The 24,822-nt window shown below is 39.4% G+C and overlaps 1 protein-coding gene across 2 annotated transcripts in view; it reads left to right on the plus strand.

Moving 5' to 3' along the window:
* FGL1 (fibrinogen like 1) overlaps positions 1–24,191 on the plus strand; it is a 33,870-nt gene extending 9,679 nt beyond the window's left edge. For both annotated transcript variants that reach the window (XM_082863816.1, XM_082863817.1), the window contains exons 2-8: positions 1,194–1,273; positions 3,443–3,623; positions 15,233–15,392; positions 15,628–15,725; positions 18,871–18,959; positions 19,129–19,316; positions 23,255–24,191. In XM_082863816.1, coding sequence (XP_082719942.1) covers positions 1,211–1,273; positions 3,443–3,623; positions 15,233–15,392; positions 15,628–15,725; positions 18,871–18,959; positions 19,129–19,316; positions 23,255–23,414 — 939 coding nt within the window. In that variant the 5' untranslated portion in view covers positions 1,194–1,210 and the 3' untranslated portion in view covers positions 23,415–24,191. The remainder of the gene's footprint in view (positions 1–1,193; positions 1,274–3,442; positions 3,624–15,232; positions 15,393–15,627; positions 15,726–18,870; positions 18,960–19,128; positions 19,317–23,254) is intronic.
* The last annotated feature ends 631 nt before the right edge of the window (positions 24,192–24,822 follow it).

Genomic DNA, 24,822 nt, shown 5'->3' on the forward strand with positions numbered 1-24,822 from the left:
CATTCTGTAACTTTTTTTTTGGCCCCAGAAGGACTGAGAACTACCTATTTTGTTAGCATAGACTGGAAAAAAAAATTGTCTATTAAGTCCCTAAATCCTTGCTTTTCAAACTTTGCTGTACATTGGAATCAGCTGGGAGTCTTTTAAAAATTCTAAGCCCTGACTGCCACCTTTAGACATTTGATTCAATTTCTGGGCGTGGAAATATTTTTAAAGCTCCCCAAGTGATCCCAATGGACAGCAAAGTTTAGGAACCACTTTTTAAATTATGTAAAAATTGAGAAAGAGATACATGAAAAGGACCTAGTGGTCATAGATTTTATAAGAATAAAAATAGGCTGACAAATAAATAATTCAGTTGATTCTGGTTCTTTTTTTAGCAAAAACCATAGGTATCAATTTGTTTAAGATTATGCAGGTATTTCTGCCCTTCTAGGCTCCTTAGCTTCTAAAATTTATGAAAATTCACCACTGGCAGCATACAGAAGTTATTTTGAGGATGAACAAAATTTTTCATCAAGATTCATGAATTCAAGACTGATTTAAAAAATAATCTCATGAAGTGGTAAAATTAATTTTCCTCTACAACTTTAAAGAGAGATTAAAGTTTTATATTATCTTGGTAGCTGCCTATACATTAAGACACTGAGAAAAATAATGCATATCACCTTCTATTTGTTGTAACTTTTTCTTTCTTCCTTTTTGTCAAAATAAAAAGCCTTCCATATACAAAATGAGTGACTGTTCATTTAGCACTTATCATATGCTAGGGTGTTTGAAAATATTACATCAAAATGACCACGGTCCTATAAGGTGAGAATTATGAAGTCTATTTTACAGATCAGGAGCATTTTATAGTAAGTTGCCTAGGGTCACACAACTAGGAACTGGCTGAGCCAAACTATGAAACCACGTCTTTGTGCTTAAAGAGCCTGTGCCTTTTTCATACTCCCAAGAGCCAGAGTTCCTCTGTTTTTGCTGTGGAACTGGTTCAGTTCTATACAAGGTAACAGTGAGCATCCTTCTGTGGGGACAAGCCTGGCAAAGTCCAGGAGAATTTCCATGGCGACTGTCAGATTAGACACGGCCTGGAGCTGTGTCTGACCTCCTGGATCACATTGAGTCAAGCCAGCATTGGCCTCATGAAAAATTCACAATAAATTAAGTTTATGAAATTCTTTTTGTTCTTGCAGTTCTTTCAGTGGGAAAAATGGTGAAGATGATCAGTTTCATCCTTCTCACCACTGTTCTGGTGATGGGCAGGGAAAGCTGGGTAAGCTCATTACAAAAGCTATTGTTTTAAATACCCACTTAGATCTGAATTTTCTTTTATTTTGCAGAAAGTCTATAGTAACTTGTCACTAAAAAAACTTAACTAGGGGGAAAATGAAAAAGCACCTGCCACGTAATAGGCACTTATTAAGTGCTTAAAAAAAAACCTTTAAAGTAAAAATCAGTATTCACACTAAGTAAAATCTTTTTTATTTACTGGGGTTATTTGGGTGGTTGCATAATATTAAGAATTTAAAACTGTCTTTTGAAATTGACCTTGAGCTTTCCAGTATCGGACACTGTCAGTGTAAACTAAACAGATTATTTGAAAGTAATTGCAATGAACTTGTGCCTCTCTCCATTCATGAGTAAAAAGGGAAAAACAATCATTTACTCAAAGTTCTGGGAGAAAGAAAACGCCTAAGTTTTAAATAAGCTTACTAACACTGTATATGTAGTCACATAAAAATTGAACATCCTTGCCCTGTAATCCTTTAGTTATTTTTAAATTGTATAGTCCACTATATTTAACAACATCACAACCAATTTCCCACTATTAGAAAGCAACACAGGATTCCAGATGCCATAAAATGTCTTTGCTGTTCATTTTTTAGACAGGTATAACTCAGGGGACTAAGCAAATAACTCGTTCAGAGAGGATAAATCAAAGAGAGTTGAAGAGAGAGTCTGAAAATAAGAAATAGTCCTAGAGAAACAGCTGGGAGAGCTTCAGTGACTTGGGCCTGGAGACAGGAGGGAGGAGTCCTCTACTATCATTTCTCCATTCTCTTGCTATATGACCTTCAGTTTAGAGGCTGAATTTCTATGTTTACGTTATAGTCCTTCACAGGAAGACAATGTATTTTCCTCTTTCTTTTGCCCCAAACAGAATATCTGAGCATGCTGTTCAGACAGCCTAGCAAAGTCCCCAGAACACAGTATGCCCTCATATTTATGGAATGAATACAAGGTAGCACATAGAGATAGAAACAGGAAGTTATGCAATTATAAATTGGGAAATATGTCTGACTGTATTCAAATGCCTATTTTAGGAAATAATGTATATAAAAGTAGTGTAAGGCACTTACATGTTAAAATTCATAATTTCTCAGCAAACATTTATGCTTATCACAGGAGATCATGACATGAGCTGCAAATAGAGTTGTCAAAGTAAAAACAGGAAAAAGGCAAAACTTTGTCTTTTGTCCTTTCTCTTCACTATCCCCTAGTAACTCTCCCAGCGTTGAGTACTTAAGGGTCTTTACTGCAGCTTCTTGGTCTCAGTAGCTCTTCCCAGGAGGCACACCTCTGCAACTCCCCTTCCCAACTCACCACATTTGCTTTAGCTCTGGAGAAATCCACTGAGTCAGATGCCACTGTAGAAGGAAGCTGATAAACTCTTTCACATGCAATATTCTTGGGTTATTTGCCTTTTTTAGAGAAAGTAAACAATTTAACTGAAAGACTCAGGCTTCTGCATCCTGTTTTGAAGTAATTAAGGGAAAAACAATAAGTAAGCCAAAAGGTAAAGTGACTCCAGTAGAATTTCCAGAAACAGGTAAATGGGTAAGATACTCAGGGATCTGAGGGTCTAAAGTAGCATCCCTTAGAAAGGTGACCATGTGTCATCAGGTTATGAACATTCAATATATTTTTAAAATGTATCAATACAAAAAGGTCATTCAAAAGCCTTGTTTATTTTAGAGACTGACACACTAGTCACATGTAATGATGCTGTAAAGCACTTTCCTGTTAAGAAAGCACTCAGGCGGTGATATGTAGTTTGAGAGTAGGATCTTTGAACTGGATGTGAATCCTGACTCCTCTTGCCCACTGAGAATTTCCTGTTTCCTTGAGAAATTGCAAGTTTCCTCAAGGATGAGTCCCTTCCTACCTCGTGGAATCATTACGAGGATCAAATGAGACAACCACTCTACAGCTCTTGGTGTAGTCATTCAGATTATTTTATATCATTTTTTAGTTCAAGCACTTTACCGTAAGCCATAATTTCTTATTCTCCAAATAACAAACAGTGTTAGAACTTGCAAACCACTTTCTGGGTAGAATATTATTCTGAAACGGGAGTTGGGGACAAATTTGAATCGTTAATTTATCCAGCTTGTTCGGAGCGTTTATTCTTCCTAAGAACGAGATGCGCGTTACTCTGCAGGCTCTCGAGAACTGCCTGCAGGAGCAGGCGCGGCTCAGAGCCCAGGTGCACCTGCTTGAGACCCGGGTCAAGCAGCAGCGAGTCAAGATCGAGCAGCTTTTGCATGAGAAGGAAGTCCAGTTCCTTGATAAAGGAGAGGAGAATAGCGTCATTGACCTTGGAGGCAAGAGGCAATACGCAGGTCAGAATCTATGTTTCTTATGTGTTTCCATAACTTACATCATACACCCGTGTGCAGTGGTGGTGCTAGTAACTTGATCACTTCAGGTTTTGCTAAAGAGCTTTTCCTATTCCAGTAAGAAGCAACATGAAGCATTATACCAAATTTAAACATCTTCTACTATATTTTACCCCTTTCTCTCTATTATCTCTGCAAGGGACATTTAATAGCATATGCCAATTATCTGAGGATCCCAATAGTTTAATTAGAGATCATGACAATGGATTGTTTAAATGTCAGTGTGCAAATGGCAGATTATATTTGTGAAATTTTACAGTTTTTTATTTGTGTACTGTATCTTGTTTCATTTCATTTATACAATTTTCCCTTCTGAAACCCTGACATGCCTTAGGATAGTAAGTAAGGTAATAGAATAAAAGGACAGGTGAGGAAAAAGAATCAGAGTTATTTAGGAAAATAAATCATTTTCCTATTATTTATGTTTTATGTGTATATTTTGCAGTTTGGTCATTTTCCCTTTGATTAGGCCAGGTTTCCCCCCAGAAACTAAATGATCTTAAACTGCTAACGTATTGCACTCATCCCTACACATGTCCTGTTCCCTACAGAAAAGTATTCACCTGATTTCCTCCAGGCAACTTTAAAATAAACAAATAATAGTTGTCACAAATGAGAATGACATCTGGAATGCTTTGTTCTTATATACTATAGTATGTCTACTGTACTGCCATGATATATTATAATTTCTCTGTTTATGAGCCTATCTTTGTCAATTAACTGGATACTTTATAAGGTCTGGGATGATGTTTCATGCACTCTTTCCTCCTTATTTCCCATCAGAGTCCTTGGAACATGCTAGAGCCTCATATTTATGAATGAAAGCACGGTAGTACGTAGAAATAGGAATAGCAAGATAAGCAATTATAAATTGGGAAATATATCTGACTATGATTGAGAACCTGTAGAGGCTAATGAGATGCCAAGCTGATGAGAATAAAAACATCTTTATTTTGTGTTTCTAAATATATTCATCAGCGTTAGATATGAGTTGTGAGAATCTTAGAACGTATGCTTCAATAAAATGCTCCCTTTTTCTCTTTTTACTGAGATCCTAATCTCTCTTTGCTCAGTCTCTGCCCTGAGTTCCTGACTCTGTTGTTCAGCAACTTGATCCTTTGCCCTTGATCCTTGGAGTCCAACTGCCTTCCCCACTTTAGGGGACAGAAGGAGACCAGAGCCACTGTCCTGCAGAGTGGGGCTGGATATGGAGCGAGGATGGCGTGTGGCTCTGAAGCATGGAACAAAGAGGAACCAAGGACTGCTTGGGTAAAAACAGGCTTGAGAAACAAGGGACGGTCTGAAGCCACCACAGGGGCAGAGAACCAGGAACTGGAACCTAAGTGGAGAATTACTGGGAAGATTAAGCAAGACAGTGAAAGAAGGCTCAGAAAGCAATTGAACTGGAAGCAGAATCAGTAGTGATTTCTTGAAGACAGTGATTCTCATGAGAATCACCTGGTGACCTTTTAAAATGCTGATGGCTTGTCACAGTTTCAGGGACGCTGGCAGAAGACAAGAGACTCCAGGGTCAGAAACATGAGCTTCATGTTTGCAGCAATGTGTCCAGCCTGCAAATACCAAGGAATAATCCAGGTGGAAGATGTGCAGGCAGTGGGCTAGGTCACAGCTGAGGAACCCTGAGCTTAGGAAACCTCAATCTTTTATAATAGGTTACAAGCAAATCTGCCCAGCCTTTGTACCTCAGAGGAAGCAAGCAAACCCGCCATCTGCTCTGGTGCAGCCACTATCTCTATCTGCCCAAAGCTGTTCACTATAGAAACATCCTTGAAAAAAACAGTCCAGAACACAAGCTCTGTGTGCAAAATGTGCAGAAATGCAAGTGACCCATGGGAAATTATAAACAGTGCCTGAGCTCCAATCCAGGCCAATTAAATGATAATCCCTACAGGGTTGAAAAGGAGTGCTTTCCCTGTTGGGTGTGGATGACCAGATCAGGCTTCTTACCAAATTTCTTCCTACAGGCTGAAAAAGTCCAAGATTCCCTGAGGTCACAAAGCAAAGGCTTTATTTCTTTTCAGGTAGGAGGTGGGGTCCTGTACCAATTTGGTACTCTTTTTTTTTTTTTCTGCCGCACTGTGCGGCATGTGGGATCTCAGTTCCCAGACCAGGGATCTCAGTTCCCCAACCAGGGATTGAACCTGTGCCCCCTGCAGTGGAAGCCCATAGTCCTAACCACTGGACCACCAGGGAAGTTCCCAGTTTGGTACTCTTTTTATTGGGTGTTTGGGACCTGGTTGTAATATGTTTAGGTATCCAACAAGGAGGCTTCAGGTACCTATCCTGAGACTGCAGTAAATGTCAATAAGACACAGATTAGAGGGTAAGATCTCACTGGGTTAATTTGGTCAACCATTGTGGATAACAGGATTGATTCACAGAGAAGTGGGTAATCAGAATAGTCAAAAAGCCATTTGATTGATTACTCTGTCTTATGGGCTGAATCATGTTCCCCCAAAATACGTATGTTGAAGCCCTAACCCTCAGTACCTATGAATGTGGCTGTACTTGGCGGTAGGGCCCTTAAAGAGGTGCTTAAGTCAAAAGGAGGCCATTAAGGATGGGCCTTAATTCAATCTGACTAGTATCCTTATAAGAAGAGGAAGTTTGGACACACAGAGAAACACCAGGGATGTGTGTGCACAGAGGGAAGACCATGTGAGGACACAGCAAGAAGTCAGCCAAGAACAGAGGGTTCAGAGAAAACCAAACCTGCTGACACCTTAATCTTGGACTTCCGAGCCCCATAACTGTGAGAAAATAAATTTCTATTATTTAAGCTACACAATTTGTGGTATTTTGTTCTGGCAGACCTAGCAAGCTAATATACCTTACATTGCCTTAGATATCAGCTTCTGGTTTGGGAAGGTAGTACTTTTATAAAGAAAAGTTACTAGAGGTGTCCTTTCATCAGGGCTTGTCAGGGCTCTGGGCCAAGCGGTGACCACTCTGTCATTGATTCACTAGAGGATATCTTAGCTGAGAGATCTGTAGTTTGTTCAGAACCTGATTGACCTGTGGAATGTCGGTGAGGTCAGAGATGTAAGGGGCTGAGAGCCATGATTGCTCTGGAACGGAGTGTTCCTGGTAGAGGAGTGAAGCATGTTTGGGGTAAATTCCTCAGTGGTGAGGCAGGTAGATGAGTTGGCAGGGGTTATCGTGAGGTAGCTTCCTAGACTATCTATTCCATTTGATCAAGGAGGGAGTGGACAGTCAGATTTTCACATCGCTTCCTAAATCCAGGAGACATGTTCCGTGTCAGTCAAGATCATGTGTCTTTAAATGCCTGATGGGGGATGATCTTTTTGATGAACAGATGGTCAGTGACTGGTACAAATGAGGAAGCCCTTTCAAGGAATAAAATGTGCCGTCTTCAAAAGATTGTCTACCATCATCAAGATAATGTACTTTCCAGGAGATGTTGCTCAATGAAAGATGTAATCCAGTGTGTTCCTCCCACAGGGGCACTTGAGGATCAACAGAGGATGCTGGAAGAACACTGCAGCCAATAGGGCAGTGGAGGGTGCCTTCCTGGACAGGGCCTGGGGTGTGCATGGCTTAGGCATCTGCTCTCTGCCACAAAGTAGTGAATCAGACCTGCCATCCTCACAGTTTCTCATCTCCTTCTACCAAGCACGGGATGGGGAGAAATGAGGTTGCCATTCTGAGATATGCTCATAGATTTAAAGAGACATTACAGCTACTAATTCTAAACATTGAAAAGACATGGGTACTGGACCTCTTTCAAGTCTAACACAACAGATCTGCCTGAGACCTAAAATCATTCCATTATAGCGCCTGGTCAAAAGCTGCATCCACCAGAAGTAGCAGCCAACTGGCCCCATCCACTGCCCAAGTCTGTGGTTAGCTAGTGGCCATATTATGACGGGGCTATCAAGCATTGGCTTAATTCTTCTAAGAAGCCCAGTTCAATCTGGAGCCACGGGCGCCTAGCCAGCGGCGAAGTAGGAATAACATGTGTGCTTCCCCTGCTAAGTGTAAAACCAGACAGGCAACCCATGAAACTGGCATGTTCTGACATAACCGACTCTAAAGAAGAAACACTGGAAGGATCGCTGTTGCCAGTGAATTTTCCTAGAGGAATAGCAGAGGCTGTTATAGAAACAAAGTAGATTACACAACGACTCTGGGCTCCATCATAATGGCCTGGATCTGCCCTCTGTGGATGTCCCTGCCCTTAGTCACCCAAACACGTATAACAGTCTATTTTAAAGCAAGGTTAAGTCTTGCCTATTGTTTGGAGAATGGATTGTAGCACTACTAACAATGGTCTTCAGGCAATTTGTTTAACTTCTGTATGCCTCAATTTTCTCAGTTGTAAAATGGGGATAATCACGGTATCTAATTTAGAGAATTTTGAGAATAAATGAATAAATACATGTAAAACAATGAGAACAGTGCCTGGCACACAGTAAGTACTCATAAATATAGCTATCATTATTTTTTTTATGTTTCAAAGATAAATTGTTACACAATAAACTAGATACAAAACTACAAGCGATCCTGACAAAAATGAAAAGATTTATCTATATCTACCGTATCTATTTCTTGCCTACCCCAATTTCCTTGGGCAGAATGGATATAAAGTCTTTGCCATTCAAATTTGACATAACTTCCAGCATGACCTTGAATTTGCTGCTGTCACCCTCAGCCCCTGTTGTTCTCTCTCCTGTAGCCCCCCAGGTCAGAAGAGGGGTCAGGACTGGGGCAGGGAGGTCAGAGAAAGCAGCCATCAAAACCCCAAGTGCATAATCAAAGCTAGGGAAAAGAGAAGAGTGGGAGTGGTACAAGAATAGGGGAGAGAAGAGGTTGTAAGCGCGAAGGAGAGTCTTTGATTCCAGGGATGACGCCGCCTCTAGACCACAGGGGCTCAAAGTAGAATGATAAGGATTTAAAGGTATCTTTGGGGGCTTCCTTGGTGGCGCAGTGGTTGGGAGTCCGCCTGCCGATGCAGGGGACGCGGGTTCGTGCCCCGGTCTGGGAAGATCCCACATGCTGCGGAGCGGCTGGGCCCGTGAGCCATGGCCGCTGAGCCTGTGCGTCCGGAGCCTGTGCTCCGCAACGGGAGAGGCCACAACGGTGAGAGGCCCGCGTACCGCAAAAAAAAAAAAAAAAAAAAAAAAAAAAAGTATCTCTGGTGTTGGAGACGATTGCCTGGCAGAGAGATCACTGGTATTATGAGTGTGCTGGCTTTGTGGAGGCTGCACAGGTATGGGATCAGAAGTGTATACGGTGGAGCTAGAATTCTGACCTTAACTGTTTTCATGCTTCTCTTTTGCATGTTACAGTCCAGGTACAGTAACTGACTTCAGTTTCTCAACAGCACCCTGCTCTCCTGAGCCCTTGGAACTTTACATTAGCCATTATCTCTGTCTGGAGCATCTTCTCTACTCAATCCTGTCCCCTGGGCTGACTCCTATTATTCATCCTTCGGACCCCAGTTTAGCCCTTCAGGAAACTTCCTGACCCTCAAGACTGAATTAGGCATCACTTCCATGTACTCCAAAAGCACCTTTTACTTTTCTTTCTTTTTTTCTTTTTAAAGATTTATTTATTATTTATTTATTTTTGGCTGCATCGGGTCTCAGTTGTGGCATGCGGAATCTTCGTTGAGGCATGCAGGATCTTTTGTTGTGGCGTGCGGGCTCTTCACTGTGGTGTGCAGGCTTCTCTGTAGTTTGCGGCACGCGGGCTCTCTAGTTAGGCGTGCGAGCTCAATAGTTGTGGCGCGCGGGCTTAGTTGCCCCGCAGCATGTGGGATCTTAGTTCCCTGACCAGGGATAAAACCTGCGTCCTCTGCGTTGGAAGGTGGATTCTTTACCACTGGACCACCAGGGAAGTCCCTACTTTTCTGTCTCAGCACTTATCATGGAGTATTGTCACTGCATGCTTAGTTGTCTATCTCCTGCTAAACTGTCTAGGTACTGGTATCTTTAGCATCTAATGTGATGATTGGCATATTGTGAATGTTCAATATATATTTTTAAAATTTAATTGGTGGAACAAATCAGATGGAAAAAAAAAGAGAGGGCAGATCCTTCAAATGTACTCATGGAGTAAAACAAGATATTTATTTGAATAACAACTCAGAGGAAGGTAACAGGTTGGTCTGCAAAGGATATGTGATTCCAAAAGTAGGAACAAAACTTATCTCAAGGGCAAGAAACTGATCAGTGTAAGAGAAGAAGTACCAGGGAATTCCCTGGCGGTCCAGTAGTTAGGACTCGGCACTTTCACTGCCATGGCCTGGCCCGATCCCTAGTCAGGGAGCTATGATCCCACAAGCTGCATGGTGCAGCTGTAAAAAAAAAAAAAAAAGTACCATTATTCCAAATACCAAACCAAGCTCCAGCGTGTCTATTTAAACAATCTAAGTGGGTTGTCAACACAGATTCAAGTGTCAGATAATGGCAGGAGGCAGGCAGTTGGGTGTTTGTTACAGGGACTGTGCAACCAGTCCTGGGAAGAGTGAGGTTTAAGCACTAAAACTCTCACCCCTGTGTTGAGAGTGCTGGGAGCAGAACTTAGGAACTTAGGAAACTTAGGAAACAAGGAGTAAGGCAAGAAATCAGTTACTAGGAAATTGAAATACCAAGGACAGCGCAGAACTGACTGTATAAGTAGGAGTTGGGTAGAAGAGTCATAGGGACAGGGTCTAGACAAACTATTATAGTGTGTGTGTGTGTGTGTGTGTGTGTGTGTGTTATAAAATTATAGCATGTATAATATGATAGATAATAGACATTCTAGATGACTGTTTCTGGGTATAACAGCTAAAAAAATTCCAGAAGTCAGTAGATCTGTTTTTATGATGATGTGTTTATGATGGTGTGTTTATGATGATGCAAGCATGAAGGAGAAGGAGGAATAAGCTATGAAATATAAATCCAGTTCAACTGTATTTTATTTTTCAGCATATAGGAAAATAGTACTAGAGAGCCTACCAAGGACAAACACTCAATAAATAAAATATATAATAAGACATAAATTCTAAGAAAATATATAATATATTTACATAATATATAATATTATATAAAATATATAAAAATTTGCTCACACCAAAGTGTATGTTTTTGGTCTCCTTAAATTAAAAAATTAAATATACACGTATATGATCTGTAGAAATAAATTTCTTTGTTCTTATTTACAAGTTACTGTATTATTACTAAATCATTTTCTGAATTCTAATTCATCTCATAGAAAATGCCTAATTACATACAACCCAGCAATTTTTGAAAACAATGCACAAATCACATGATTTTTTTTTTTTTTTTGCAAAAACAGGTACAAAGTTTATTATTAGAGACACAGCATACATGTGGGAGAGCACACAGAGAAACAGTTTATTTATTTAAGACAGAAGCGAGACAGAAATACACACCCAGAGAGAAAGGGTGTGGGTGTCCTCCCTAATGAGGAGCGCAGTAAAGAGGGGGTCAAATCATGTATATAGGGCAGTTCTTCCAGGTCTTTGTTTACCTTTGGCCAGTTATCTTGTTTCTTTTTTCACACCTGACCTGCCCTAGAAATCTCTCCAACATGCATGCACATCTTTTTGCCAAGATGGATTTCAGTGCAGAGGCCTGTGGGAGATTTGACAACATTTGTTATGGGGTCGTGCCCCTCCCTTTTTGACCCCTGAGGAGCTTTTCTGCACATATGCAGCTGGGGAGGTAATAGATGTGGTCATCTTATCTCTTTACTCTAGCAGAGCTCAGCTCCTGCCCTAACTTTGTCTTTGGAGTGTCAGGGAAAACAAAGCTCCAATTTGCTCCGCTGGACAAACTCCAGCTGTCCAGCCCAGGGCCCCATCTACCTCCTATCTCAGTATCTTTTTTTTTTTGAATTTTATTTTATTTTATTTTTTATACAGCAGGTTCTTATTAGTCATCCATTTTATACACATCAGTGTATACACGTCAATCCCAGTCTCCCAATTCATCACACCACCACCATTTTTATACAACATATAATTAAATGTATTTTTTTAATCTTTTGGGTGTGATTGAATTATGTGCCTACATTAAAAGATTGTAGTACCAAATTCACACTAATTGGTGACAATCATAGCAGCCTTTGGTATCACATCTGTTCAGCCAAGACCGCTAGTTTAACCACGCCCACTTCTGCAGGAGCCTCCAGTCTTCACGAGACAGTCTCTCAAGGCAGTATGTGTAGTGGTTATTGTAGAGAGTCCAAAGCCTGGTTTCAAAGTCCAGTTGCCCTTGCTAGCCATGGCCTTTGCGCAAGTTACTTGACCTCTATGTGCCTCATATTCCTCATCTGTAACATGGAAGTGATAAGAATACCTATCTCTTTGTTGTAAAGATCAAATGAGTTGGACTTTCCTGGTGGTGCAGTGGTTGAGAGTCCGCCTGCCGATGCAGGGGACACGGGTTCGTGCCCCGTTCCAGGAGGATCCCACATGCTGTGGAGCGGCTGGGCCCGTGAGCCATGGCCGCTGAGCCTGCGCGTCCAGAGCCTGTGCTCCGCAACGGGAGAGGCTACAACAGTGAGAGGCCCGCGTCCCGCAAAAAAAAAAGAATCCGCCTGCCAACGCAGGGGACACGGGTTCGATCCCTGGTCTGGGAAGATCCCACATGCCATGGAGCAACTAAGCCCGTGCGCCACAACTACTGATCCTGTGCTCTAGAGCCCATGAGCCACAGCTACTGAGCCTGCGCACCTCTTGTTGCTCTGCAAACAAGAGAAGCCACCGCAAGAAGAAGCCCGCGCACCAGAACAAAGTAGCCCCCGCTTGCCGCAACTAGAGAAAGCTCATGTGCAGCAACGAAGACCCAACGCAGCCAAAAATAAAAATTTTTAAAAAAGAGCAAATGAGTGAATACATGTAACATGATTACAAAAGCATTTAACATTTAACTCAATGAATGTCAGCTATCTATCTACATTATTATATCTTCTCTCCCTTGTTTTCAGAGGAAAGAGCCCACCAACCCTCCCCTACAAGAATATTGCAACTTCCTCTCTCTCCTCTTAAGTTTTATCTTATGTTGCCTGGGGGTAAGGATGGCAGTGGTAGGGCCAGTTCTGGCATTCCCCAGCATGCTCTGTGGCGTGGTGGCTGAGTTCATGCTGGCCTTTCTTTGAGTTTAGAATGTGGGGTACTTAGTGCCTTTGGTTCTCAGCTTTGGGCTCAGCCACCATTCTGGGACAAGAGGAAAAAGCTCATTTGGCAGGCTGTCATGTCACTTTTTGAAGCTTCAACATTCAGCCTTCCAAAATGGCTTGCTTTCTGCATGATCAGAGAAAGTGTTCACCTCACCCAGTTTAACACAGTGTTTATCAAACAGAGGGCAGGTATCCTTGGCCTCCCTCTAGCATTATGTAAGTATCCAAAAATTCTTTTTTTTTTTTTAAACTCCCATGAACACAGAGCTCTTTAGCCCTTCTCCTGCCCTTCTCCTGCCTATTCTTGGGGGCATTGAGTGTGTCAAAACATTTTGAAAATCATAGTTTTAAATATTTAGCTAATATTTTAAACACTACCTTGCTTGAACTTTCTATCACAGTGTAAGTCACATTTCCCCCAGGCAGGCTCCTTAACTTATTTGCATAAGCAATTGAGCTAGTGGCACTTTTTTGATGTTTATTTATTTGTTGCGGTTTTGTTTTTGATTTTTCAGTTGAAATCCTTCCTCTGGATCTTAAGTTGTGTTTGGCATTTTCCTCTGGGAAGAAGAAAAAATTTTTAAAAACTTAAACTCAGAGTTGGCATAAAATAAAAACAAATAGAAAATGTTGGCTGAAAACTCGATATTCACAGAGTTTTCCAGAGGCAACTGTTATAGCTAATCATTTTCATATTTGCTTGGAAAATAGTCTGGAACTTGTGAGTCTTTACTATTCAGCTCTTTGGTAGGTAATTAAATGTAAGCAAAGAGCTCCTTTCCTAACAACGTTAAAATCTGCTTACTTTAATGAAAAATATTGTGTGATATACTTGATCACGGATGTAAGCTTTTGAATAACATTGAACTAATTTTAGATAATCATTTTCCCATTGTTTTTCTGCTTGTTTAATTGCCAAAACAGGATTTTTTAAAAATAATCCAGCATGTATAAAGAACACTTGGGCTTCTGAATCTCAAAAATAAATAATATGAATAAAGCCTAAATCGTTAGAAAAATGAACATTTCACCAAAGCAGTAGTATATGATTGGTCTCAACCTGATAAGGGTTTCTAGAAAGTGATGAAGGTTCTTTATTTTCATTTCTCTTCTGATTCCTATTGGCTATTCAATCTATTTAATGTGGAGTATATTTTATTTGTAACAAAATTGTTTTAGACAATTTGGCATCAAAACAATGAAAGTGAAGAAAGAACTTAAAATATGCTAAAAGAATGGAATTATCCAATCAGGAAGAGAAATTTTTTATTGGGTACAATTTAACATAAAACATTATATTAGTTTCTGGTGTACGACATAAGGATTTGATATTTGTATGTATTGTGAAATAATCACCATGGTAAGTCTAGTTAGCATCCATTGCCATACATAGTTACAGAATTGTAGAAAATGTTTTTTTTCTTAAAAAGGAAGGAAATAAAATAATAAGGGTAAAATTTGAAAGTCTGTGATGTTAAGTTACAGTATTTTTATTCAAAAGTCTGTGACTGGGTATCCTTGAAACTATCTCTTTACAGTGGCCACAAATTCAACTACCCTAAAACATAGCTTCCTGGGCGTCTAAACAACAGTGAGTCCATACTTGCCATATTCTCGAAGTCAGTACACATCAGCCTAGATAAGACCCAATAGATATTAATTTATCTCACGCTCAAGTGGTTTAAGAAACAGATATTACTTTTTGGTGACAAACTGGTAGCTATGTTTGCTTCAGGGGTCAAAGAAATACCATAGCAAAGGAGACTGTGGGGACAAAAGTAGAATCTTGCAGTTTTCAGCAAAAACATCTAAGAATGCATGGACTGTTATAAATTTCAGTGTGTTAGTAAAAAATCTGATGAGACTGGGAGGTTATAAGAATCTAACCAGAAGATTACTATTTTGAGTTCACTTCCAGATGTTCAGAATAATTTATAATGCTCTAAGTCAGGATAATCTATATTAAATTATTTGTTTGGTGTTATATTTCTACTTTCATTTTAGTGTCACAGGAGAGAAAATTTCCTCTGTTCTGTCTGATAAAGCTATAAGTTTCACTTAAATATACTGTGCTTAACTGAAACATATACTTTTAATTGTTTTCTATAAGAATCAGAAATGAAAAACCAGATACATATTTCACTGTCTTATTTTTTCCATGATCATATCAAGAAGGCAGATGCTAGTGAAATACTAGGAAAAGAAATAAATAAGAATTTCCTAATAGCCACTGGAAGATTCAGATTCAGTTTTAAACAGCTGCTTATCTACATCATGTATTTATCTGTCTCCATTAGTATTGAGTAATCTCATTCAGAGGCTCCCTTTAAAAAAAAGAGACAGATAACAAATACTACATTACCTTGTTTTCCAAACAGATTGTTCAGAGATTTTCAATGATGGGTATAAGCAGAGTGGATTTTACCAAATCAAACCTCTCCAGAGCCCAGCAGAATTCTCTGTTTATTGTGACATGTCCGATGGAGGAGGGTGGACTGTAATTCAGAGACGATCTGATGGCAGTGAGAACTTTAACAGGTGTGTTAATTATGACATAAGGATTTATCTGGAGTAGGAAATGTGAGGTTTACAATAAGTTAAGCCTTTTTTTAATATCCTGAAGTGTATTAATTAGACAGAATTTCATTCTCTCTTAATAAAATACATTAGCTAATCAAGAAAATATTGGGGGTAGGGATGGAGGTGCACACCTTGGGTACTGCAAAGGTCCATTTGGATTTTGCTAAAGTCAGCTTTCACTTTAATTTTTTAGAGACTGGAATGACTATGAAAATGGCTTTGGAAATTTTGTCCAAAAAAATGGTGAATATTGGCTGGGTAATAGAAATCTTCACTTATTGACTACACAAGGTAAAGTTTGCCTAATATCAACTTCATCTGAAATACAATAAAAAGAACACAAATATTTTTCACTAAATCATAGACAATAGAACTAATTCAGTAACTACTATGGTTTGCAGATGGCAATGATCGCTTTTGGGCAATAATTCCCTTTGTAAAATGTGGCTGCTTGCACCTGGGTTGTGGGAGGGAGATTTCTCATATATTTTTGTTCTGTTCCTTGGAAGGAAAGCTAATGTTATAATCATTCTTTTTAAATGCCTTGAGTGCCTCAAAACATATACATTGTATCAGTTATCTGTTGGCACAATAAAACTGTGTAACAAGACATAAATTTAGTGGCTTAAAACAACAACTGTTTCTTATTTCTCACAGATCTACAGGTTGGCTGGGTGGCTTTGCTGATCAGGGCTGGGCTCTGCTAATCTTGGCTCAGCTTGCTCATGGGTTGGTGATCTACTTCCTGGTCACCTGGAGGCTGGCTGTTCTAGGCTAGCCTTGGATAGAATGCTTCAGCTCACTCCATTTGCTCTCTCATCTTCCAGCTGGCTAGTCTGGACTTGCTCTTGAAGCAGAGGCAGAGTTCCAAGAGAGACAGTGGAAGCACATAACGTTCTTGAGACCCAGACTCAGAAATGGCACACAGTCATTTTCACTGCCTTCTATTGGTGAAAGCAAGTCACAGGACCAACTCAGCTGTAAGGGGAAAGGAAATAGACTTAATGGGAGGAGTTACGAAGTCTCATTGCAAAGGGAAGGGTGAAGAATTGAGGGATTATGGCAGTTTTTTGGAATCAAATACCACAATATACTAAATATTTTTGTTCCCATTCCATTTCCAAATTTTATTTTGAAAAATTGCCAAGACACAGCAAAACTGGAAAAAGTTTCAACCTACCACCGAGATTTTACATTAACATTTTAATCCCGTATCTATCCATCTATCCATCCATCAATCTATTTTTTTGGACACATTTCAAAGTAAATTGTGTACATCTGTAAAAGTCCCCCTATATGCTTTTGCATGGATATCTTTAACTAGAGTTCAATATTTGTCTAAAATATCACGAGTTTAATAATACGTTTTCCAAGCTTCTCTTTCCCATGTTCTTTTGCTCCTATCCTTTACCTTCCTTACCTTAGTTGCTATCTCAGATTATAGTCAGTTCCACTCAAATCTGATTCTTAATGTTTCATAAAAGGCAACTGTATTGCTCAGGAAAACATGCTAAATCACACTGGCAATACACTAAATGTAAGAGCAAGGGTTTATTGTTTCCAAATAAGTTAAGGAAAGTGATTGGTGCTTCTATATTCATAATAGTATGATCATGATTATAGAGATCTTTGAGACACCAGAATAGTAACTCAGAGAGGATGGATAATCCTAGACGTCTAATGCTTTCTTTGTATATTCTTCTTGTGATCAGTGCTCTCTAAATTTCAATGTATTTATTATCCCACTTTTAAGTGTTTTATGATAGATATATAACATTTATCATACCAGCTTCTGTTTCTTTCACACATTAATATGCATCTGATTTCTTGTTGAAACTATGAAAACCCCAAGAAGTACCCTTCAGCTCCTTCTAAACATACAAAATTCAAAGTTATTATTTTTCAAATTATTATTAAGTGTTTATTTGCCCAGATGCGCTTTGCCAACACATCTGCTTCCCCTTCAGGTTTTGATTGGTGTTTCAGGCTGGCTACTCTCATGGTAGCAAAAATGTATTGATCAGTTCCAGGCGTCACAACTGCATATCACATCATCCCAAGGAAAAACAGTGCCTTTGACCGTGCATTTCTTAATTATGAGAGCCTTTAAGGCTAAGGAGTTGCCTCTGAAAATAGCTTTATCCTCATTATACAAATTTTGGCTGAAGTGTTTGCAATAAAGTTAATTTAGAAATGGTCTATAATGCAATTAAGTTAATTTAGAAATGATCTGTAATTGAACTTTTATTTACTCATTGACCAAAGAGATATTTAGATGGTTACCTAAAAGTCTGAATCTCTTCTATAATACAAAGCACTTTTTTTAGGAGTCTTGACTTAGCCTGTGTTACTGCTCTTGTCCCCTTTGCAGTCTTAGCTCACATAACGTTTAGTATGTTTTGATCAGATGAAAGTGGCCTCTTCCTTGAAACCCCACTTTAGAGAGCTCCATGGGACAAGGAATTTGTGGGGCCAGAGTGCCTCCTAGACTCGCTCCAGTGGTGGCGAATCCAGCATTCCCTGCCCAAGAATCCTTGAACTTGTCTCCAGGACCTGCTCATGCCTCTTCTCCATCTGTCCCCACTGTGGGACAATTATACAGCTGGTGTGTGCACCCCTAAGTCTGAGGGGAGGTAAAGAAAGAGCTTTTATTTTGGTGTAAAAGGAGTGTGGGTGTGCAGCCTGGAACGCCCATGCGTGTGGGCAAAGCCCCTTGCTGTGTGTGGTGGAGACAGAGGTGGAAGAGAAGGGAAGTAGACCACAGACCAGGCCTGCATGCCGTGTCTCCATGTTCCGGCCTGGAACTGGGAGGCAGCCAAGACTAAATTCAAACCTGATCTTACAGGTCACTGTGAAAGTTTATTTATCAAAGTAGGAGGATTGAATATAGTTATTATCTAACAGTTTGATTTATAAGTTTTTATGTTTCTGACAATAGTTCTATTTCTGAAAAAGAATAGTCTTTGTTATTTGCAAATGATGGGACAATGAAGAAAAGATGATTACTTGATGATATCAACTATTTCAGTCATTGTTTATATTTAAGATCAACATTCTTACCAAAAGTAAGAAAAAGAGGATAAACATTTGAACGTCTTAAAACTTCTTTTATTGTTAGATTTCTTAATCTACTTACTAAAAAATGACTTGCTTTCTGTTGTTCTTTGCCAAGTGAATTACACTGGTTTTTACCTGTGATAGATGTAGTAGAAATGTTCTACCTTTAATATTGCGTCCCTAATTTTTTTCGAGTAAAGTACACAACAAAACATTCACGTTGTAAATACAATGGAGCCACTGCTTATTCTTTGAAAACTGACTCATGGCAGAAGGAAATGGTCTAAGTAAAATAGAGCCGCAAATTGTTTTGAAGCCTCAGTAAGTCAGTGTCATCTTACAAATTAAAAAAAAAAACAACTACGATTTTTTTTTTCAGGAGACTACACATTAAAAATCAACCTTGCAGATTTTGAAAAAAATAGCCGTTATGCACAATATAGAAATTTCAAAGTTGGAGATGAAAAGGTACTAACATTTTCAAATAACTAACATCATGAATTAACATGTAAAACATACAATATAAACCTGAAGTCAGGGGAAACAAAAATATGCAATAGAACCTAATCTTTTATTTATTAAATAAGCCTGTTAAAATAGTAACAACTGATAATGGAAGTCACCTCTTTTCCTTTAGAATTCCTATGATTTGCATATTGGGGAATATTCTGGAACAGCTGGAGACTCCCTGGCAGGGAATTTTCATCCTGAAGTGCAATGGTGGGCCAGTCACCAAAGAATGAAATTCAGCACATGGGACAGAGATAACGACAACTACGAAGGGAACTGTGCAAAAGAAGATCAGTCTGGCTGGTGGTTTAACAGGTTTGACATTTTATAAACGCAATTGTAGTGGTGTTGATGATTGCTCACCGGTGGGCATTAATTATAATATATGAGGTAATGTTGGTCTTCTTTGTGATACTGGTATTATTAAATAAACATCTTTATAAGAATTCTTAAGTGATGAAGTACCTTTAAGGATTTGTTCATTGTGTACATTAGTAAAGCTTGAAAGATATATCATAGAAATAAATCAAATTACTGCTTTTACAAAGATTCTTTGCAAACGGAATCATGGGCGAGTTACTATAAGTAGTGGGTCACAAATTGACACAAAGAAATAGAGAACATTTTTGATGTTCTAATAACCAAGTAGCTCTCCACCTTCTCGTATCATACCAAATGGCCATGTTATTGTAATTTTTTCTGTGTAATACTACTTTTCATTTACTGTGACTTTTATTAAATCATTGAATCCAAGCTCCTTCCAATGCATAAGTTTCCTCTACAACATTCCTGAAAGCTAATTCCACCTTCTCATTGAATACTTCAATGTTACTTTATCAGCAAACTTATTCCATTTTGATTGTACTAAATCAGTTTTTCTTCATTTTCCTTTTATTTGCTTGAAATCTTCCTTCTTATTACTTTGCCAGTTTTTTTTTCTCAGTAGCTACAGAGTAATTGTATTCTTTTTCAACTTAAGATCTTCGGGTGCTGGATAAGAAGATATTTATTGTATTCCTCAATGTTTTCTCTTCTCTAAGCTAGATATGCCTCATTCCTGTAACTGTTCTCCACCCACGATGATATCCAGACAGTACCCTTTGTTGTAATCACAAAGTTAAGGCAGGAATGGAAAAATTCAAACAGTCTTCCTTAGAAATAACCTGATAAGCCTGCTATGTCTGCAAAGCAGATGTGCTCAGATTGTTAGGCAGTACATGAGCTTTGAACATCTTTTCTATTTAGAAGAGAGGGGCCCCCTCAAAATAACTTTGCATTACAGAATCTTTAGTGAGTATTTCTGGCATGCCGTGTTTTCCATGTAATTGAGGACTAATCATTTAAATTCCATAATCCAAATGTTAACATTTTTTTGATTATGTAAATACTTTAAAAACATTAAGCATCCTCTGTTTTATTAAGTGAAGGTATGCCAGACATATGTCTATTTTCCCTAAAATCATGAGAATCGCCATTATGAACATCATGTGTTATTGTGATGTGCTGATTTTAGAGTTGTAGATTCTGTGGAGGTACAGCTTGTTGTATATAGTGTGGAGTGTCAAGTTGAATCTAAATAGTTGTAAAAACACTATTTTATCTGGATTTTGCTTTTTTCAAAGTTTGAGTCCATTTAATTTTTGGTCATTTTGTAAGGGAAGTGGAACACACACAGCAGTGAGAGAAGACAGAGAAACAAAGTTATCTTTCCTGTTTAACAAGTTGAAGATGGTGTTAATCTTTTTCCCTAGTGGTTTTCTTGTTCTCTTAAAACCATCTTTATCAGCTTCTCTTCATCCTCCTTTTTCTTCCCGTTATTCTAAGTTAACCTTATGTAAGAATTATCAGCATTATGTAAAACATCTATAATTCACAAAGTTGCAAGCATCCCTTAATGTTTGTTTTGGAACAGAATTCCATACACGGAAATAACAACCACAATGTGACTGTTAGCAGGAGATCAAAACTAAGTACCTACCCAGTTGAACAACAGCTGGCACACAGATTAACAGGGGCTAATAAACGATTTACTTGACTTTAAAGATAGGGGTTCAGGAAGGACAAAGAAAGGCAATTCAGTTGCTGGAGCCACCCAAGGAGCCTGCATTATCCTTGGAGGCAAAGGAGATGATAAGGCTGTGCAGGTGGAAAAACAGAAAAGCTGGAGAAAAAGTCAATTGTTCCAGGAGCTCAGTGCTACTTCTACCATACCTGCTACTTCTGTGGTTTAACTCCATCATCCTCTTCCTCCTTACTCTTTATTTTTCTGTCCCATAGTTCTTCCAATTTACATGAAATCTTGGCACTTCATAAGTATATTCCACTTACAAGGCATTCCTTCTCTGCATAGCAAACTAATCACTGAGTGTTGACGTCTTCTCTGCTTTTCTGGTGTAGCATCTCATGTGTGTGCTCACAGCTACTTCTTCACCAAGGAAGCCCCAATCTAGCTTCAAGTCCAGGCTGTTCTAGAGCCTGGAAGATGCTGGAAAATTGGTCTTAGAATTCCTAAGGTTTCCTGTGTTGACCAGAGTCAGTTTCCTAATAGCATTCAAATCACAGACCAAATAAAAAAGTACATGTAGTAGATGTCTCTAGGAAGACAGAAATATGTCAAAATATATGTTCTGGAGGCTCAATTTAGAGTATTTTGTCTTTCTTTTTTTTTTTTTTTTTTTTCGGTACGCAGGCCTCTCACTGCTGTGGCCTCTCCCATTGCGGAGCACAGGCTCCGGATGCGGAGGCTCAGAGGCCATGGCTCACGGGCCCAGCCGCTCCGTGGCATGTGGGATCTTCCCGGACCGGGGCACGAACCCGTGTCCCCTGCATCGACAGGCAGACTCCCAACCACTGCACCACCAGGGAAGCCCAGTAACGTCTTTTGACATTACTTTCCATTGCAGTTTTTAAAACACAGTAGGCTCTTAGCACTTGCAGATTTAGCATACATGGTTTGGATTAGTTACATCAGTTTAAGTTACGAGGACAGGACGGTCAGCGGGAGAGAATTACAAGGCGGGTAAGGGATTCAAGCCAGCCACTCAGCGTTTATGGGTAAATTATATGCTTTCTTTGATTCAGTAATTTAGGTGCTTTCCAAAGATTTTAAGAACTATTCCTTGTGAATGTTCTCCTTATGTCCTAATGTCTGATATCTTTTCATTGGTTATATCAATAAATATACAGTAACTAATTTCATAACAGTACACAGAGAATTATCACCTGTCCTCAGTTTATCCATATCAGGAACAAAATTTACAGATTCCAAAGGAGGAAGGGGGACATTTAAAAATTTGTGATAACCTAACCAACTTATCTAGGTTGGAGCAATAAATGTAAAAAGTTAACTCAGCAACTAAGACAAATGATTATTGTCTGATGGCTGGGGAAATTTTAAATGGTGGTTTAGGTTTTGTTTTCTTATCCTTGAGCTTAAACTAATTGACGTACTATTGACTTTTAAGAGGGAGGAAGGGAATTTTAATTACGAAAGCTGAGTCTTGGCAGCAGATAGATGAGCACTGTAAGTGTAAAGTATACAGGGGAGCTGGCAAATAGAGCAGCGTGCCACGCCTTGCTTTGTTAACCCATACTGCTCTTGCTAAGGCTCAGGCTTACAAGGTCATGTTTTTGCTTGCTTGTTTTCTCCCTCCCTCCCTCCCTCCCTCCCTCCCTCCCTTCCTCCCTCCCTCTTTCCCTCCCTCCCTCCCTTCCTCCCTCCCTCTTTCCTTCCTTCCTTCCTTCCTTCCTCCCTCCCTCCCTCCCTCCCTTCCTTCCTCCCTCCCTTCCTTCTTTCCTTCCTCCCTCCCTTCCTTCCTTCCTCCCTTCCTTCCTTCCTCCCTTCCTTTTCTATTAAGAACAGAACTCCTTCTTTATCAGTACTCTATGAGTGGCCTAGGTTTTATCCTGAGAGTTGTTATGGTACTAAAACCCACCAGTTTAAAAAACTCATGTTGTAGAATCACTTGGCTTTTGGAAACTGATAAATATTCCCTTATCTAAAAATGGCAGAGGGAGTTCCCTGGTGTTCCAGTGGTTAGGACTCCACACTCTCACTGCCAAGGGTGTGGGTTCAATCCCTGTATGGGGAAATAAGATCCCACAAGCCACTCGGCGTGGCCAAAAAAAAAAAAAAAAAAAGGCAGAATTCATAATTAAAATGTTTTTAATCATTTGCTAGCAAAATAAAATGGTTTCTTTCAAAGGGTATTTTTCTAGTCTGATTGTTTTGTGTTTATTTTTCCTCCCACTAGGTGTCACTCTGCAAACCTGAATGGTTTATATCACACTGGCCCCTACACGGCTAAAACAGACAATGGGATAGTCTGGTACACCTGGCATGGATGGTGGTATTCCTTGAAATCTGTGGTTATGAAAATTAGGCCAAGTGATTTTATTCCAAATATTGTTTAATTGTCCCTGCTGGGCTTTCATTTCTGCAGTTCATCTTGGTTTAAGTGATTTGAAAAATAGCAAATCTGAACCTTCACATGTATAATGATGGCAGTTGTTATGTGCACTACTTTTCTTACTTGCCTTTATGACTTAATGTACTTTCAGTACAGCAAATATGTGATATTCACCAAATAAATGTAGACTATGTTACTATTTAATTGAATTCCTATGTGCAAAGGACTACAATAAGAGATTATTGCTGAACAAAAAATAAAAAGCATAGAGTATATACATGACTTGGGAGATAACACAGCATAAATTTATAATAAATTACATATGAATGCAGTTTTAAAAATACATGAAAAAAATCCAGCAAATAATGGATTGCCAAATCAACTGCGTGGATAATAAATATTATGAATCGAGAATGAACTCAGGTCTCTGACTGCAAAGCTAGAACTTTAAATACAACCCAGGATCTTACTCACTATAAAACACTTTCTCGTATTTTTAGGATGTTTATGTAGTTTACACACTTCTTTCAGAAGCCTCATTTTAATTCTTATACCAATCCTGTGAGGTATTATTATCCCCATTTAAAAGAGCTGAGAATTTGAGGATCTGACAGGCTGTTATTGCTCCAAGTTACAAAGCTAATAAGTAGGGGAACGAGGACTCAAATCCAAGTCTTCGCATGCTGAATCAAATGTATTGCACCCACGCTGCAACTTCTGGGATGTGTCAGACACAGAGGACACATTTCAAACCCATGTGAAGTTTTTTGGATAAAAACATACACTAGGGCTTCCCTGGTGGCGCAGCGATTGAGAGTCCGCCTGCCGATGCAGGGGACGCAGGTTCGTGCCCCGGTCTGGGAGGATCCCACATGCCGCGGAGGGGCTGGGCCCGTGAGCCATGGCCGCTGAGCCTGCGCGTCCGGGGCCTGTGCTCCGCAATGGGAGAGGCCACAGCAGTTAGAGGCCCGCGTACTGCAAGAAAAAAAACAAAACAAAACATACACTAACCATACAATCACAAAAATATAAATAATTCTAAAAGCTGATAAGTATGAAGAAAAAATGTGTGCCTGGGGGATGTATAGCAGGGAACCTGACCTGACTTGGGGAAGGGGGGTCAGAGAAGTTTCCCAGAAGAACTAACTTTTTGAGCTGAGATCTTTTAACTAGGTGTTATGTGGGAAATCATTGCAGGCAGAGAGAAATCCTTGTGTAAAGTACACAAAGCAAAAAGTGCATGGAAACAAAAAAAGGCTAGAGAGGCAATATGATTTAGTGATCCTTACATCCTTAAACCAAGGATTCTGCCAGCTAATAGCTGTGTGACCTTGGGTAGGCTACTTAACTTCTCTGAACTTCAGTAATCTCATCTGTAAGATGAAGATTATAATAGTACCTGCCTCATACGG

Source organism: Leucopleurus acutus, assembly GCF_964270905.1.
Source record: "Leucopleurus acutus genome assembly, chromosome: 21".
Classification (NCBI taxonomy): domain Eukaryota; kingdom Metazoa; phylum Chordata; class Mammalia; order Artiodactyla; family Delphinidae; genus Leucopleurus; species Leucopleurus acutus.